Source organism: Rattus norvegicus, chromosome 2, assembly GCF_036323735.1.
Source record: "Rattus norvegicus strain BN/NHsdMcwi chromosome 2, GRCr8, whole genome shotgun sequence".
In the NCBI taxonomy this organism is placed as follows: domain Eukaryota; kingdom Metazoa; phylum Chordata; class Mammalia; order Rodentia; family Muridae; genus Rattus; species Rattus norvegicus.
In genome coordinates, this window is record NC_086020.1 from 153761378 (window position 1) to 153778961 (window position 17584).

At 38.1% G+C, this 17584-nt stretch overlaps 1 protein-coding gene across 4 annotated transcripts in view; it reads left to right on the forward strand.

The window, feature by feature from the left end:
* Nucleotides 1-17584, forward strand: part of Rsrc1 (arginine and serine rich coiled-coil 1) — a 405987-nt gene that overhangs the window by 224539 nt on the left and 163864 nt on the right. For all 4 annotated transcript variants that reach the window (NM_001014172.2, XM_063282107.1, XM_063282106.1 and 1 more), the window contains exon 6: nucleotides 12210-12261. In NM_001014172.2, the coding sequence (NP_001014194.1) occupies nucleotides 12210-12261 (52 nt within the window). The remainder of the gene's footprint in view (nucleotides 1-12209; nucleotides 12262-17584) is intronic.

The window sequence follows — 17584 nt, forward strand, 5'->3', positions numbered from 1 at the left end:
TATTATCCATCTATTGCAAATGGAGTTGATGAAAATATTTTTCCATTGTATGGGCTACCTTTTTGCCTTATTGCAGTATCCTTTGCCTTACAGAGGTTTTCAAGTGTATGACATCCTGTTTATAATTGTTGATCTTAGAATTTATGCTATCAGTGTTTCCTTCAGGAAATTTCCTTTGCTATTGAGTTCAAGGTTATTCCCCACTTTCTCTTCTACCAGGTTCAGTGGATCAGGTTTCCTGTTGTGGTGGCGGAGCCATTGGGGTTGAGTTTTGTGGAGGGTGCAAAATAGGGATCTATTTTCATTCTTCTACATGCAGACATCCTGTTTGACCAGCACCATTTGGTGAAAACACTGCCTTTTTTCCAGTGTGTATTTCTGGCATCCTTATAAACAATCAGCTGTTCATACATATGTGGATTTAGGTCTGAGTCTTCAGTAAGACTTTCTTTATCAATATGTGTGTTTTTATTCCAATAGCATCTGATTTTTATTACTCTAGTTCTGTAGTACAGTTTGAAATAGAAAATGGGTTCAGGACTGTTATTAGCAGCTATACTGGATTTTTTTTCCATATGAAGTAGAAAATTGTTCTTTCAAGATCTGTGAAGAATTGTGTTGAAATTTTGATTGAGATTACATTAAAATATACAGACTGCTTTTGGTATAATGGCCAATTTTACTATGTTAATCCTACAGATCCATGAGCATGGAAGATCTTTTTGTCTTCTGATATCTTCTTCATTTTCTTTCCTCAAAGATTTGATGTTCTTGTCATACAGGTCTTTTAATTGCTTGGTTAGAGTTGCACCAAGATATCTTTTATTATTTCTGACTATTGTGAAAGGTGGTGTTTCCTTAAATTCTTTCTCAGCCACTTTATCATTTCTGTATTGGAGAGCTACTCAACTTTCTTTCTTTCTCTCTTTCCTTCCTCCCTCCCTCCCTCCCCCCCTCTCTCTCTTTCTTTCTTTTAATTAATTTTGTCTCCAGCCACTTTGCTTAAAGTTTTTATCAGCTTTAGGAGTTCTCTGATAGAGTTTTTGGGGTTACTTATATATACTATCATATCATCTGCAAATAAAGATACTTTTACTTCTTCCTTTCCAGTTCATATCCCTTTGATCTACTTCAATTGTTTTATTGCTCCAGCAAAGACTTCAAGTTCTATATAGAATAGGTTTGAAGAGAGTGGGGAGCCGTTTCTGATTTTTTTCTTTTTGATATTGCTTTGAGTTTCTTCATTACATTGATGTTGACTATGGACTTGCCTTTATTTTTCTGAGGTATGTCCTTATATCCCTAATCTCTCCAGGACTTTTTTAAGTATTGTTTTTCCAAGTTATTTTTCTCTTTTTTAAACATTATTTTATTTATTTACATTCCAGATGTCACCTTCCATCCTCATCCCCCACTCCCACAGTTTTTCATCCCATTCCCTCTCCCTTTGCTTCTGAGAGGGTGCCCCCCTTTCCCTTTCCTGAGGCCTCGAGTCTCTACAGGATTTAGTGCATCTTCTCCAACTGAGACCAGACAAGGCAGTCCTGTGCTACATGTGTGCAAGGGGCCTCTGACATGCCCATATGTGCTCTTTGGCTGATGTCTTAGTCTCTGGGCTCTCCTAGGGGTCTGGGTTTGTTGACACTGTTGTTCTTCCTATGGGGTTCCCCTTCAGTTCCTTCTGTCCTTTTCCTAACTCTTTCATAGGAGTCCCCAAACTCAGTCTTTAGTTGTCTGTAAGTATCTGCATCTGTCTCAGTCAGCTGCTGGTAGATCCTCTCAGAGGGCAGCCATGCTAGGCTCCTGTCTGCAAGCACACCATAGCATCAGTAACAGTGTCGGGGTTTGTTGCCTGCCCATGGGATGGATCCCATTTGGGCTGTCACTGGACCGCCCTTCCTTTAGTCTTTGCTCCATTTTTGGTTCTGCATTTCTTTTTGACAGAAACAAACCTGGATCAAAAGATTTTACTGCTGGTTGGTAACCCTGTCCTTCTTCTTGGGACCCTGTCTACCTACTAGAGGTGACCTCTAGGTTCCCTCTCCCAACTTCTGGGCATTTTGACTAAGGTCCTGGGAGTCCCTCACATCCCAGGTCACTGGGACTTTCTCTGATATGCCCATATATGCTCTTTGATTAATGTCTTAATCTCTGGGCTCTCCCAGGGCCCCCCCCCCCCCGCCATCCAAAGAAGCTGCATATTTCATTCCTTCTCCTGGCTCTCTGGGCTTCTCTCCTGTCTTGCCCCATATCTGTTCCTACCTTCATTCTCTCCTTCCCTTCTGCCACCCAGACCACTCAGTCCCTCTGCCTCTTATGATTCCCCCTTCTAAGTGGAATTGAAGCATCCTCACTTGGGCCTTCCTTCTTACTAAACTTCTTTTTTTAGTGCAATTGTGTGTGTGTGTGTGTGTGTGTGTGTGTGTGTGTGTGTGTGTGTGTGTGTGTAATATATGTTTATTTTTTTCTTTCATTTTTATTAAATTGGGTATTGTTTACATTTCAAATGTTATTCCCTTTCTCGGTTTCCTGTCCATCAGTCCTCTAACCCCTCCCCCTCCCATTCTATATGGGTGTTCCCCTCTCCACCTACCCACCATTATCGCCTCCCCCCAACAATCCCCTACACTGGCGGTCCAACCTTGGCAGGACCAAGGGCTTCCTTTTCCACTGGTGCTCCAACAAAGCTATTCACTGCTACTTATGAAGTTGGAACGCAGGGTCCTTCTTAACTTCTGTGGGTTGTATCCTGGGTATTCTGTACTTTTGGGCTAATAGCCACTTGTAAGTAGATATTATTTACCGTGTATTTCCTTTTTGGTCTCTATTACCTCACTTAGGATGATGTTTTCTAGTTCCATTCATTTTCCTGCAAAATCCATGGTGTACTTGTTTTGAATACAGGAATAGTATTTTCTCTTGAGGGATATCTGGGTTGTTTCCAGCTTCTGGCTATTATGTATAAGGCTGCTATGAATATAGTTGACCACATGGCCTTGTGGTATGGTAGAGCAGCTGTTGGGTATATAGCTGGGTCTTCAGTAGAACTATTTCCAATTTTTTTATTTAATATTTTCTTTATTTACATTTCAAATGTTATCCCCTTTCCCGGTTTCCCCTTTGGGAACCCCCTATCTCGTTTCCCCTTCCCTTGCTTCTTTGAGGGTGCACCTCAACCAACCCACCCACCCACTTCCTCCCTCCTGCTCCCTCCCTTGATATTCCCCCACACTGGGGCCTGGAGGTTTCACAGGACCAAGGTCCTCTCCTCCCATAGATGCCCCACAAGGCCAAACATCCTCTGCTGTATATGCTGCTGGAGCCATGGGTCACTCCATGTGTACTCTTTGGTTGGTGGTTTAGTCCCTGGGAGCACTAGGAGCTCTGGGAGCTCTGGTTGGTTGATATTGTTGTTCTTCCTATGGGGTTGCAAACCCTCACTCAGCTCCTTCAGACCTTTCTCTAACTCCTCCACTGGGGACCCCATTTTCAGTCCAGTGGTTGGCTGCAAGCATCTGCCACTGTATTGGACAAGCTCAGGCAGAGCCTCTCAGGAGACAGCTATATCAGGCTCCTGTTAGCATGCACTTCTTGGCATCCCCAATATTGTCTAGGCTTGGTGACTGTATGTATATGGGCTGGATCCCCAGGTGGGGCAATCTCTGGATGGCCATTCCTTTAGTCTCTGCTCTACTCATTGTCCCTGTATTCACTCCTATGGATATTTTTGTTCCCTCTTCTCAGTCTTCCTTCTTGAGCTTCATGTGGTCTGTAAATTGTTGTCTTCGGTATTCTGAAATTTTGGGCTAATGTTCACTTATCAGTAGTTCATACCATGTGTGTTCTTTTGTGATTGGGTTACTTCACTCAGGATGATATTTTCTAATTCCATCCATTTGCCTGCAAAATACCTGAGTAGTACTCCATGGTGTAAATGTACCATATTTTCTGTATGCATTCTTCTATTGAAGGACGTCTGTGTTCTTTCCAGCTTCTGCTTATGATAAATAAGGCTGCTATGAACATAGTGGAGCATGTTTACTTGTTGTGTGTTGGAGCATCTTTTGGCCATATACCCAGGAGTGGTATAGTCAGGTCCTCAGGTAGCTCTATGTCCAATTTTCTGAGGAACTGCCAGCTGATTTCCAGAACGGCTGTACTAGCTTGCATCCACCAGCAATTTGTTCCTCTTTCTCTAAATCCTGGCCAGCATCTGCTGTCCCCAGAGTTTTTGATCTTAGCCATTCTGACTGGTGTCAGGTAGATCCCAGGGTTGTTTTGATTTGCATTTCCCTGATGACAAAGGATGTGGAACACTTCTTTTGGTGCATCGGGGCCATTCGATATTGCTCAGTGGGGAATTCCTTGTTTAGCTCTACCCCAGTTTTTAAAATTTTTTATTATATATTTCTTTACTTACATTTCAGAGGTTATTCCGCTTCCTGGTTTTCTGTCTATAAGCCCCCATTCCCTCCCCTCCCTCTCCCTCTCCCCCATACGGGTATTCCTCTTATACAACCCCCTTATTGCCTTCCCCTATATTCTCCTGCACTGGGGGTCCAACCTTGGCAGGACCAAGGGCTTTCCCTTCTACTGGTGCCCTAACAAGACTCTTCTCTGCTACATATGCAGTTGGAGCCCTGAGTCAGTCCATTTATACTCTTTCGGGGGTTGTTTAGTCCCTAAAAGCACTGCTTGGTTGGGAAAGTTGTTTTTATGGTGTTGCAACCTCCTTCAATTCTATCAATACTCCCTCTAATTCCACCCAAAGGGGTCCTGTTCTCAGTTCAGTGGTTTACTGCAAACATTGACCTCAGTATTGGACATGCTCTGGATATGTCTCTCAGAAGAGATCTATATCCAGTCCTTTTCTGCATGCATTTTTTTTTTAGCTTTGACAATATTATCTAGTTTTGGTGGCTGTATATATATGGGCCACATGAGGGGCAGGCTCTGAATGACCATTCCTTGAGTTGCTGCTCAAAACTTTGCTTCCATATCCCCTCCTAAGGATATTTTTACCCCTTTTAAGAAGGAGTGGAAGCATACATATTTTGGTCATCCTTCTACTTAAGATTCCTGTGGTCAGTGGATTGCATCTTGGGTAATTCAAGCTTTTTGTCTAATATCCACTTATCCATGAGAAAATACCTAGTGTATTTTTCTGTGATTCATTTACCTCACTCGGGATGATATTTTCTAGTTCATTCCATTTGCTTAGGAATTTCATGAAGTCATAGTTTTTGATAGCCGAGTAGTAGTACTCCATGGTGTAGATGTACCACAGTTTTTGAATCCATTCCACTGTTTAAATGGCATCTGGGTTTTTTCCTTCTCCTGGCTATTATAAATATGGCTGTTATGAACATAATGGAGCATGTGTCTTTGTTGTATGTTGGAGCATCTTTTGGGTATATGCTCAAGAGAGGTATAGCTGGGTCCTCAGGTAGTGCAATGTTCAATTTTCTGAGGAACCTCCAGACTGATTTCCAGAGTGGTTTTTACCAGTCTGCAATCCCACAACAATGGAGAAGTCTTCCTCTTTCTCTACATCCTCGCCAGCATGTGCTGTCACCTGAGTTTTTGATCTTAGCTATTCTGACTGGTGTGAGGTGGAATCTCAGGGTTGCTTTGATTTGCATTTTCCTAATGACTAAGGCTGTTGAACATTTCTTTAGGTGCTTTTTGGCCATTTGATAATCCTCAGCTGAGAATGTTTTGTTTAGCTCTGTACCCCATTTTTTAATAGGGTGATTTGGCTCTCTGGAGTCTAACTTCTTGAATTCTTTGTACATTTTGTATATTAGCTTTCTATCAGATGTAGGATTGGTAAAGTTCTTTCCCCAATCTGTTGGTTGCCGTTTTGTCCTAATGACAGTGTCTTTTGCTTTTCAAAAAGCTTTGCAGTTTTATGAGGTCCCATTTGTCGATTCTTGATCTTAGAGCATAAGCCATTGGTGTTTTGTTCAGGAAATTTTCCCCAGAACACATTGTCTAGTATTCGAAACTCTTCCCCACTTTTTCTTCTATTAGTTTGGATGTATCTGGTTTGATGTGGAGGTCCTTGATCCACTTGGACTTAAGCTTGGTACATGGTAATGAGAATGGATCGATTTGCACTCTTCTACATGCTGACCCCCAGTTCAACCAGCACCATTTCCTGAAAATGCTATCTTTATTCCACTTGATGGTTTTGGCTCCTTTGCCAAAGATCAAGTGGTCATAGGTATGTGGGTTCATTTCTGGGTCTTCAATTCTGTTCCATTGGTCTATCTGCCTGTCTCTGTACCAATACCATACAATTTTTATGACTATTGCTCTGTAATACTGCTTGAAGTCAGGGATGGTGATTCCCCCAGAAGTTCTTTTATTGTTGAGGATAGTTTTTGGTATCCTGGGATTTTTGTTATTCCAAATGAATATGCAGATTGCTCTTTCTATCTCTATAAAGAATTGAGGAATTTTGATGGGGATTGCATTGAAGCTTTAGATCGCTTTTGGTAAAATGGCCATCTTTACTATATTAATCCTGCCAATCCATGAGCACGGAAGATCCTTCCATCTTCTGAGATCTTCCTCAATTTCTTTCTTCAGAGATTTGAAGTTCTTGTCATACAGATTTTTCACATGTATGGTTAAAGTCACACCAAGATATTTTATGTTATTTGGGACTATTGTAGAGGGTGTCATTTCCTTAATTTCGTTCTCAGCCTGTTTATCCTTTGAGTAGAGGAAGGCTACTGATTTGTTTGAGTTAATTTTATACCCCAACACTTTGCTGAAGTTGTTTATCAGGTTAAGTAGTTCTCTGGTGGAACTTTTGGCGTCGCTTAAGTATTCTATCATATCATCTTCAAGTAGTGATATTTTTACTTTATCCTTTGACCTCCTTTTGTTATCTGATTGCTCTGGCTAGGACTTCGAGTACTATATTAAATAAGTAGGGAGAGAGTGGGCAGCCTTGTCTAGTCCCTGATTTTAGTGGGATTGCTTCAGGTTTCTCTCCGTTTAGTTTGATGTTAGCCTCTGGTTTGCTGTATATGGCTTTTACTATGTTTAGATATGGGCCTTGAATTCCTGATCTTTCCAGGACTTTTATCATGAAGGGGTGTTCAATTTTGTGAAATGCTTTCTCAGTATCTAATGAAATGACCATGTGGTTCTTATCTTTGAGTTTGTTTATATAATGGATTACATTGAAGCATTTTCATATATTAAACCATCCCTTCATCCCTGGGATGAAGCCTACTTGATCATGATGGATGATCGCTTTGATGTGTTCTTGGATTCGGTTTGCAAGAATTTTATTGAGTATTTTTGCATCAATATTCATAAGGGAAATTGGTCTGAAGTTCTCTTTCTTTGTTGGGTTTTTGTGTGGTTTGGGTATAAGAGTAATTGTGGCTTCATAGAAGGAATTTGGTAGTGCTCCGTCTCTTTCAATTTTGTGGAGTAGTTTGGACAATATTGGTATGAGGTCTTTGATGAAGGTCTGATAGAATTCTGCCCTGAACCCATCTGGATCTGAGCTCTTTTTGGTTGGGAGACTTTAATAACTGTACCCCATTTTCGAATAGGGTTGTTTGATTCTCTGGAGTCTAACTTCTTAAGTTCTTTGTATATTTTAGATATCAGCCCTCTCTCAGATATATCCTAATCTATTTGTTGCTGTTCTGTCCTTTTGACAGTGTCCTTTGCCTTACAGATCCTTTGCAATTTTATGAAGTCCCATTTGTTGATTCTTGATTCTACAGCATAAGCCATTGGTTTTTTTTTTTTGTTTGTTTTGTTTTGTTTTGTTTTTCAGGAATTATTCCCTGAGCCCCTGTGTTTGAGCCACTTCCCCCACTTTTTCTTTTATTAGTTTGAGTCTATCTGGAGGTCCTTGATCGTCTTGAACTTGAGCTATGTACAAGGAGATAAGAATGGATCGATTTGCATTCTTCTCCATGCTGACCTCCAGTTGAACAGCGCCATTTGCTGAAAATGCTATCTTTTTTCCATTTGGTGGTTTTAGCCTCTTTGTCAAAGACCAAGTGACTATAGGTGTGGGTGTTCATTTCTGGGTCTTCAGTTCTATTCCATTGATCTACCTGCCTGTCTCTGTACCAGTACCATACAGTGTTTTGTTTTGTTTGTTTTGTTTTGTTTTGTTTTGTTTTGTTTTGTTTTTATCACTCTTGCTCTGTAATACAGCTTAAGGTTAGGAATTGTGACTTCTCCCAGAATTTTTTATTGTTGAGAATAGTTTTTGCTATCGTGGGTTTTTTGTTATTTTCAATATTTTGAGGAACCATCAGATCATTTCTAGAGTGGTTATTCCAGGTTGAAATCTCACCAGCAATGGAGGAGTCATCCTCTTTCTTCACATCCTTGCCAGCATGTGCTGTCATTTGAATTTTTGTTCTGATTGCTGTAAGGTGGAATCTCAGGGTTGTTTTGGTTTTTATTTACCTGATAACTAAACATATGAACATTTCTTTCAGTGCTTCTTGACCATTCAAGATTTATTTGTTGAGAATTCTCTGTTTAGTTCTGTACCCCATTTTGCGATTTTTTTTAAACAAGTTAAGATCTTGAGTTCTTTATATATTTTGGATATTAGCCCCTTGTTAGATATAGGGCTAGTAAATGTTATTATTCAGTCTGTAGCTGTGTTGCTGTTTTGTCCCATTGAAGTGTCCTTATCCTTGCAGAATCTTATCAGTATCATGAGATCCCATTTTTCAGTTGTTTGTCTTAGTGCCTGAGCTATTGGTGTTCTGTTTAGGAAATCTTCCCTTCTACCAATGAGTTTGAGACTCTTTCCCCTTTCTCTTTCATTAGATTGAGTGAATCTGGTTTCATGTTGAGGTTCTTTATCCACTTGGACATTAGCCTTGTGCAAAGTGATAAATATGGATCTATCTTCATTCTTCTACGTGCAGACCACCAATAAGACTACCACCATTTATTAACGGTGCTTTCCCTTTTCAACTATATGTTTTTGGCTTCTTTGTTAAAGGGCAAGTGTCCATAGATGTGTGGATTTATTTATGAGTCTTCAATTATATTCCATTTATCAACCTGTCATTGTACCAATATTACTATTGCTGTACAGTACAACTTGAGGTCAGAGATGGTGATTACCCGAGAAGTACTTTGATTGTTGAGTATTGTTTTGGCTATTCTGATATTTTCTTGTTTTTCCATGTGAAATTGAAAATTCTTCTTTTGATGTCTGAGAATAATTGTGTTGGAATTTTGATGGGAATTGCATTGAATCTGTAGATTTCTTTTGGCGAGATGGCCATTTTCACTATGTCCAATCCATGAGCAGAGGAGATATTTCAGGATGTTCCCAGGTCTTCTACAATTTCTTTCTTAAGGCACTTGAAGTTCTTATGAAACATATCTTTCACTTGCTTGGTTAGAGTCACATCAAAATATTTTATATTATTTGTGGCTGTTTTTTTTTAATTTTTTTTATTAATTTGAGTATTTCTTATTTACATTTCGAGTGTTATTCCCTTTCCCTGTTTCCGGGCAAACATCCCCCTAATCCCTCCCCCTCCCCTTCTTTATGGGTGTTCCCCTCCCCATCTTCCCCCCATTGCTGCCCTCCCCCCAACAATCACGTTCACTGGGGGTTCAGTCTTAGCAGGACCCAGAGCTTCCCCTTCCACTGGTGTTCTTACTAGAATGTTCATTGCTACCTATGAGGTCAGAGTCCAGAGTCCAGGGTCAGTCCATGTATAGTCTTTAGGTAGTGGCTTAGTCCCTGGAAGCTCTGGTTGCTTGGCATTGTTGTTCATAAGGGGTCTCGAGCCCCTTCAAGCTCTTCCAGTTCTTTCTCTGATTCCTTCAACGGGGGTCCCGTTCTCAGTTCAGTGGTTTGCTGCTGGCATTCGCCTCTGTATTTGCTGTATTCTGGCTGTGTCTCTCAGGAGCGATCTACATCCGGCGCCTGTCTGCCTGCACTTCTTTGCTTCATCCATCTTGTCTAATTGGATGGCTGTATATGTATGGGCCACATGTGGGGCAGGCTCTGAATGGGTGTTCCTTCTGTGTCTGTTTTAATCTTTGCCTCTCTATTCCCTGCCAAGGGTATTCTTGTTCCCCTTTTAAAGGAGGAGTGAAGCATTCACATTTTGATCATCCGTCTTGACTTTCATTTGTTCTAGGCATCTAGGGTAATTCAAGCATTTGGGCTAATAGCCACTTATCAATGAGTGCATACCATGTGTGTTTTTCTGTGATTGGGTTACCTCACTCAGGATGATATTTTCCAGTTCCAGCCATTTGCCTACGAATTTCATAAAGTCGTTGTTTTTGATAGCTGAGTAATATTCCATTGTGTAGATGTACCACATTTTCTGTATCCATTCCTCTGTTGAAGGGCATCTGGGTTCTTTCCAGCTTCTGGCTATTATAAATAAGGCTGCTATGAACATAGTGGAGCACGTGTCTTTTTTATATGTTGGGGCATCTTGTGGGTATATGCCCAAGAGAGGTATAGCTGGATCCTCAGGCAGTTCAATGTCCAATTTTCTGAGGATCCTCCAGACTGATTTCCAGAATGGTTGTACCAGTTTGCAATCCCACCAACAATGGAGGAGTGTTCCTCTTTCTCCACATCCTCGCCAGCATCTGTTGTCCCCTGAGTTTTTGATCTTAGCCATTCTCACTGGTGTGAGGTGAAATCTCAGGGTTGTTTTGATTTGCATTTCCCTTATGACTAAAGATGTTGAACATTTCTTTAGGTGTTTCTCAGCCATTCGGCATTCCTCAGCTGTGAATTCTTTGTTTAGCTCTGAACCCCATTTTTTAATAGGGTTATTTGTTTCCCTGCGGTCTAACTTCTTGAGTTCTTTGTATATTTTGGATATAAGGCCTCTATCTGTTGTAGGATTGGTAAAGATCTTTTCCCAATCTGTTGGTTGCCGTTTTGTCCTAACCACAGTGGCTGTTTTATAGGGTGTTGTTTCCTCAATTTCTTTCTCAGCCTGTTTATCTTTTGGATAAAGGAGCGTACTGATTTGTTTGAGATCATTTGTATCCAACCACTTTGCTGAAGTTGTTTTATCAGCTGTAGAGTTATCTGATGGAATTTTGGGAGTTGAGTATGTATATTATCGTATCATTCACAAGTAATGATACTTTGACTTCTTTCTTTCCTATTTGAATCCTCTTGATCTCCTTTTTTGTCTAATTGCTCTAGCTAGAACTTCAAGTATTATATTTACTAGGAAGAGAGTGAGTAGCCATTTCTTGTCCCTGGTTTTAGTGGAATTGCTCCTAGTTTCCCTCTATTTAGTTTAATGTTGGTTATTGATTTGCTTTATATTGTTTTTAGTATGTTTATGTCTGTTCCATCAATTACTGATCTCTCCAAGACTTTTTACATGAAGGGGTATTTTGTATTTTGTCAAAGGCTTTTTCACTATCTAATGATATGATTGTATGACTTTTCTTTGAGTTTGTTTATACAGTGGATTATGTTGATAGATTTTCATATATTGAACCATTCCTGCATCCCTAGGATGAAGCTTACTTGGTCGTGGTGAATGGTAGTTTTGATGTGTGCTTGGATTTGGTGTGTGACAATTTTATTGAATGTTTCTGCATCGATATTAATTAGCGAAATTGGTCTGGAATTCTCTTTTTGTTGTTGGGTTTTTATGTGGTTTAGTTATTAGAGTAACTATGGCTTCATAGAATGAATTAAATAGTATTCCTACTGTCTTCATTTTTTGGAAGTTTGTGGTGTATTGGTATTAGCGCTTCTTTGAAGGTCTGGTACAATTCTGCACTAAAACTGTCTGGTCCTGGGTCAGAAAATACTTATTTTAGAGTCTGACTTCCTTGATATACAAGACTTCAATTCTTACCTTATTTAAATTCATATAGGTCATTTAAATGTTTCTATATGCAAGGAAGTAATACAGTTTGAAAATCTGTGTTTACATATGTGGTTTGTGCCTAATTATTAGGTTTACAGTAATTTTTGTATTTCTTAATATAGTTAGGTAGTAATTAAAGAACTTTATCATTCTTTGATTTTATTAATTAAAAGATTTTGACTCTTAGGTTATGAACTCTTACTGTGACAGAATTTAGATGGATATTGATCGTGATAAGCCTTTAAGCTTTAATAGCTAGTAGTGCTTCAATTGCAAAGTCTATTTGGTAAACATTACCTGTAAATATGTTTTGTGCTTGATTTTTAGCCTCCAGCTGAGCAGGCCAAAGCCAGACTTCAATTGGTCCTTGAAGCTGCTGGTAAGTTTTTAAAATAAACTTTTATGAAATAAAAAAATGTAATCTAGTCTAGTAGCATGCTTATATATGAGTCAAAAAAATTTATATATTCTCACATATAAATAAAATCTAGAGTATATGTTTAGGTATATGTTTCCTATTCATAGCTGACATATAAATATTATAAAAGGTCATTTTTGCATGTTTATAGATAAAACCAGTATTAGTTCTAATGTTTAATTCTTAAGAAATCTATGTGCATTTTATCTTTTATGGATTGTAGTTACAGTGAAATGGAAAGAATTCCTTAACTCTAAATCATGCCCTTTTCTGACATTTTCCTCTGGAAGTTTTATAATTTTGCTGTTCTCATTTAAGACTGTAGCCTGCTTTTTACTTAAAGTTTTTATAGGTTACATTTGATTCAGGTATCCATTGTTTTTGGTGAAAATTAGGCCAGTAATATTTAAAATTCCTTTAATTACAATAAACTAGTTCATCGGATTATAAGTTCTGTTGCCATCTAGTCTTAATATGCCATGTTTAATTTTCCAGTGGAACAGCTTCCCAAAGACATTCATTCACATCTTTATATATGTCTAAAAATTCATGCTGTGTTTTTTCCAGATTGATAATTTAAGTCTTAATATATTTCTAAAATATATATAAATTATTAACCTTTTAAAGGGTTACTCAGAGTTTATATATTTCAGTTTGACAAACTAAGGATTCAGAGATAATTGTAAACCACCAAATGTCAGTTATTATATTTTTGAGAAAATGCATATGTTCATATTGAATCAAGAATCGTTTGCATTAGGTATTTGTTACAAATTACTATAGAAATGTGGTTTTGAGATTGTAGTGTATATATAGAATTGCTACTTTTCATTACCAATTTTTCTAATCAGGCTGCCTTTTTTTTCATACTAGTCCTGTGAATAGGTTGATACGTGATGATGTAATGTTTTGTATTTCTTTGAAAAATGACCATTATTTCTTTTAAGAATTCATCATATGAATATGGTGGATTTTTATATTCATCTTGCGGTGTTTTAGAAGTATATCCATGTTGTAATACATCATTAGTTTGTTTCTTTTTATGGTTAAATAATATTTGTATATAATATATTGCTTATATATTAATTTAGTGATAAAATTTTATTGTTGAATTGTTGAATAATGTGCATAGACCCGGACTAATCTGAGCACCTGCTTTTCAATCTGAGAGTGCTTTTGTAAAAGACAATTTGTGTGATCATTTGACAATTCTTTAAATCCCAATAATTTTTCATAGTAGACAAATCATTTTGTATTCTCATCAGCAATATACAAATGGTTTTCTATTGTAACAATTAGGCTCATCATACATTTCAGTTAGCAGTTCGAAAGTCTTTAGGTTGAAGATATTCTGTGCCATCAATCCATCATCAGTGAGAGATAAGGATGGTGACTGTCTTGCAGGACTATTGTGACTGGAAAAAATGAAATGACCAATATAGGAAGTGCCTAATCCTATTTCATTGTAGTTAATGAGGGTATCTTTTTGTGTGGTAAGTAGCAGGGCGTCATTATTTCTAAGGCACCATTTTATAATGTTACTTCTTTGCTTAAAAGTATTGAGCAAATACAAACAAGTTATTATGAGATAAAACAACGCAGAAACAACTCTCTGCAACTCCCACTGAGCTAATTTTGTGTCGACCACCTATTGCTGGACATGGGGCCTGTGCTTCGTATATCCAGTGGGATTCCTTTGGAGAGAACTATTTTTAATTTAGAAACAGGTAACACTTGGAGACAGCTTCTAGGTTTGCAGATAGAAACTTGTGTCCACTTCCTCTCTCAGTACTGGGATCCCATCTGGTGTAAACCTATGTAGGCCCTGTGCATGCTACAGTTGTCTCTGTGAATTCATATGCACAGAAGTTAAGTTGTATCTGAAAGCCTTGTTTCCTTGGTATCTTCCATTTCTACCTGCTCTTAAGATCTTTTTGCATGAAATGGGGTTTTAGTGAAGATCTCATATATATATGATAATGATCTGAAAATTTAAACTTTATATATTTGTTTGCTGTGGAAAATAGAAGATACTCCCAGAAGGACTCCAATTGAGTATCACAGATAGACTTTTATTTCTGTTTTCATTACTGCATAATTCTTGATAATCAGAAATGGTCCCAGCCTAGATGGCCATCAGAAGAACAAAAAAGATAGATAGATAGATAGATAGATAGATAGATAGATAGATAGATAGATAGACAGACAGACAGGAATTTTAATCAACTGGAAAGGATGAAATGACATTTGCAAGAAAATGGGCAGAACTAGGAATATTAAGTGAAATAGGCATTGTCAGCAAAATATCATGTTATATACAGAACATAAATTACATATGTGTATAATTGCATATGTGTGTGTAGATCACACACTAGAAAGGTGATGGTGATCATGAGGGGACTGGAAAGAGTGAAAGAATAATGGTGAAGACTGTGTAAGGGACAGGAACCAGCGGAGGGGAGACTGGGGAGACATAGGAGAGAATGGAGCAGGTAATGACCGCAGGAAAAGTACAATGATTGTATGCATGTATTGCCCGAATTGCCTGTTACTTTGTATGCTCACCTAAGGAATGAATTTCAAAGTTTCAGAAATACTCAAATACTGACTGTAACTGATGGATGAATTTTGTGATATTCTAAAATTTTTGAGATGACTATGATATATGACTTCACAAATATAAACTCTAAATTAATACATGACAGAAAATTACAAAGCAGTCTGTTTATCAAAAAAGGAGGAAGGATCGTGAGTTTAACCTAAGCACTTGTTTTTGTCACTCTTGCTTCTACTATTTGATTTGATAGCACCATTCCAGTATTATCTCTTTGTTCAAACAAACAAACAAAAAAACCACTACAACTTATTTTATACTAACTATTTTCATGAGCCTAAAGAATTCTCCAAAAGACAAATGTTTTCCCCCAGTATGAAGAGGGGTATAATTGTTTTCCAGGCTTCTTTAATCTCCTTTCTTATTTTGACAAAGGTCTTTTCACATAACCAAGGTCTTCCTTCCCCAGCCTCCTGGGTCCTAGCATTACCATGTAAGACACCATGCTCAGCTTTGTTAACAGCTTTACTTCTACTGTAATTATTGGTACATGGATCTGAAATTATATTTCCAACGTCATGAAGAAAAGTAGAAATTTCCTTTATTTCATGTTTGGCATAGGATCTATTTATAATAGTACTTCATCATCTAAATAATGTCTATGACACTTGGAATTGTACTTATAGTTTTCAAAGTACTGTCATACATCCTATATCCCATGACTTATCAGTACATGATGAGGTAGTCAGCTCCGTTTCACAAATATGAAAACTTGCGATCAAATAGTAGCAGAATTCGGAAGTAAATCTAATGATTTCTGACTTTTGAGCTTTTATTACCCGAAGTTTCAATGCTTGAGCATAGTTGGTCAGAAAGAAGAGTAACAGAGAATATTACAAAGGCATATTTTATTTTCTTAGATTTAATGTCCATTTGCCTTACATTACAATAAGTTCTGACTTCATATTTGCTTCAGATTCTGAAGTGTTTTTGCTTGATAATGAAGAAGGGTTAAAGTTCAACCTGGGAAAAGGTGTTTTTCCTTAACTATATGGAACACTCATAGTATCTAATTATATAACTTTGGGAAGCCTAGGTTAATGTTAGTCATCAGTTTCCTGTCCTAAATTTTAGGTTCATGCAATTCAGTGACCCTTCCTGATATGGAAGTTGGTTAAATGTTAAACACAGATTAGTTGCATGGGTATACACATTATAATCCACATCATAAGTTTTGCTTAGCAACATACCATAAATGCCTGACTTCCTCTGCAGTATATTAAATTGAGATCTGCGTTCCTCAGTTACCCATTAGGTGTTCTGAAACCAAGTCCTGATCCTTCCCTTCACAAAAACTTGTGATCTTGGGGCTTGTAGCATTTCATTTCAGTCTAGCATTAAATAATTATGACTCCAAGAATTACAAATGAAGATAATTGATAAGGTTATTACTTCTGGGGCTATAAAAAGCCACTCTGCTTTACCCTTTTAAAGCCAACAAAGAAACTTGCTCCATAGGTGATGACCCTCAAATAGGATGATTTGTTTGGACAAAGGTTTCGTGTTAGGACACTCCCCTATTCCATGTAGAGCAAAGGACAAGAAAGTTTATTCAGACTTCAGAGCAATGGTTTTTAGATTTGTTTTCTCCATGTTACCTCTTTGAGGGCATCCTAGTGGTCTGTATTGTAGCTGGTTGAATCATTAACATAATTACTTTATAACCTTTACTTCTTATGGAATTTAGATTAATACCTATAAAATACCGTAGTCTGCTCCACACTGCTCCAGTAAATGTCAGCAGTTCAGTGTGAAAAGCATTGTAGCTAGCGTTGTATTTTGTTCTGTAGCTGGGAGGCTGAGTTGCTGGTTTTGGCTGCAGTAAAACCTATAGCAACATTGCTAATGCCCGCTGAATGCAAGTTGTTCATTCACAGAGTGAAAACAGCCATGTGAACTTCCAGAAATGTTAGGAAACCGAAGTCAGCCTTATAATAAAGTCTTTAGCTGAAGAAAGAAATGGAAGAAGACCTCAGAAGATGGAAAGATCTCCCATGCTCATGGATTGGAGGATTAATATAGTAAAAATGGCCATTCTACCAAAAGCGATCTACAGATTCAATGCAATCCCCATCAAAATACCAATCCAATTCTTCAAAGAGTTAGACAGAACAATTTGCAAATTCATCTGGAATAACAAAAAACCCAGGATAGCTAAAACTATCCTCAACAATAAAAGGACTTCAGGGGGAATCACTATCCCTGAATTCAAGCAGTATTACAGAGCAATAGTGATAAAAACTGCATGGTATTGGTACAGAGACAGACAGATAGACCAATGGAACAGAATTGAAGACCCAGAAATGAACCCACACACCTATGGTCACTTGATTTTTGACAAAGGAGCCAAAACCATCCAATGGAAAAAAGATAGCATTTTCAGCAAATGGTGCTTGTTCAACTGGAGGTCAACATGTAGAAGAATGCAGATCAATCCATGCTTATCACCCTGTACAAAGCTTAAGTCCAAGTGGATCAACGACCTCCACATCAAACCACATACACTCAAACTAATAGAAGAAAAACTAGGGAAGCATCTGGAACACATGGGCACTGGAAAAAATTTCCTGAACAAAACACCAATGGCTTATGCTCTAAGATCAAGAATCGACAAATGGGATCTCATAAAACTGCAAAGCTTCTGTAAGGCAAAGGACACTGTGGTTAGGA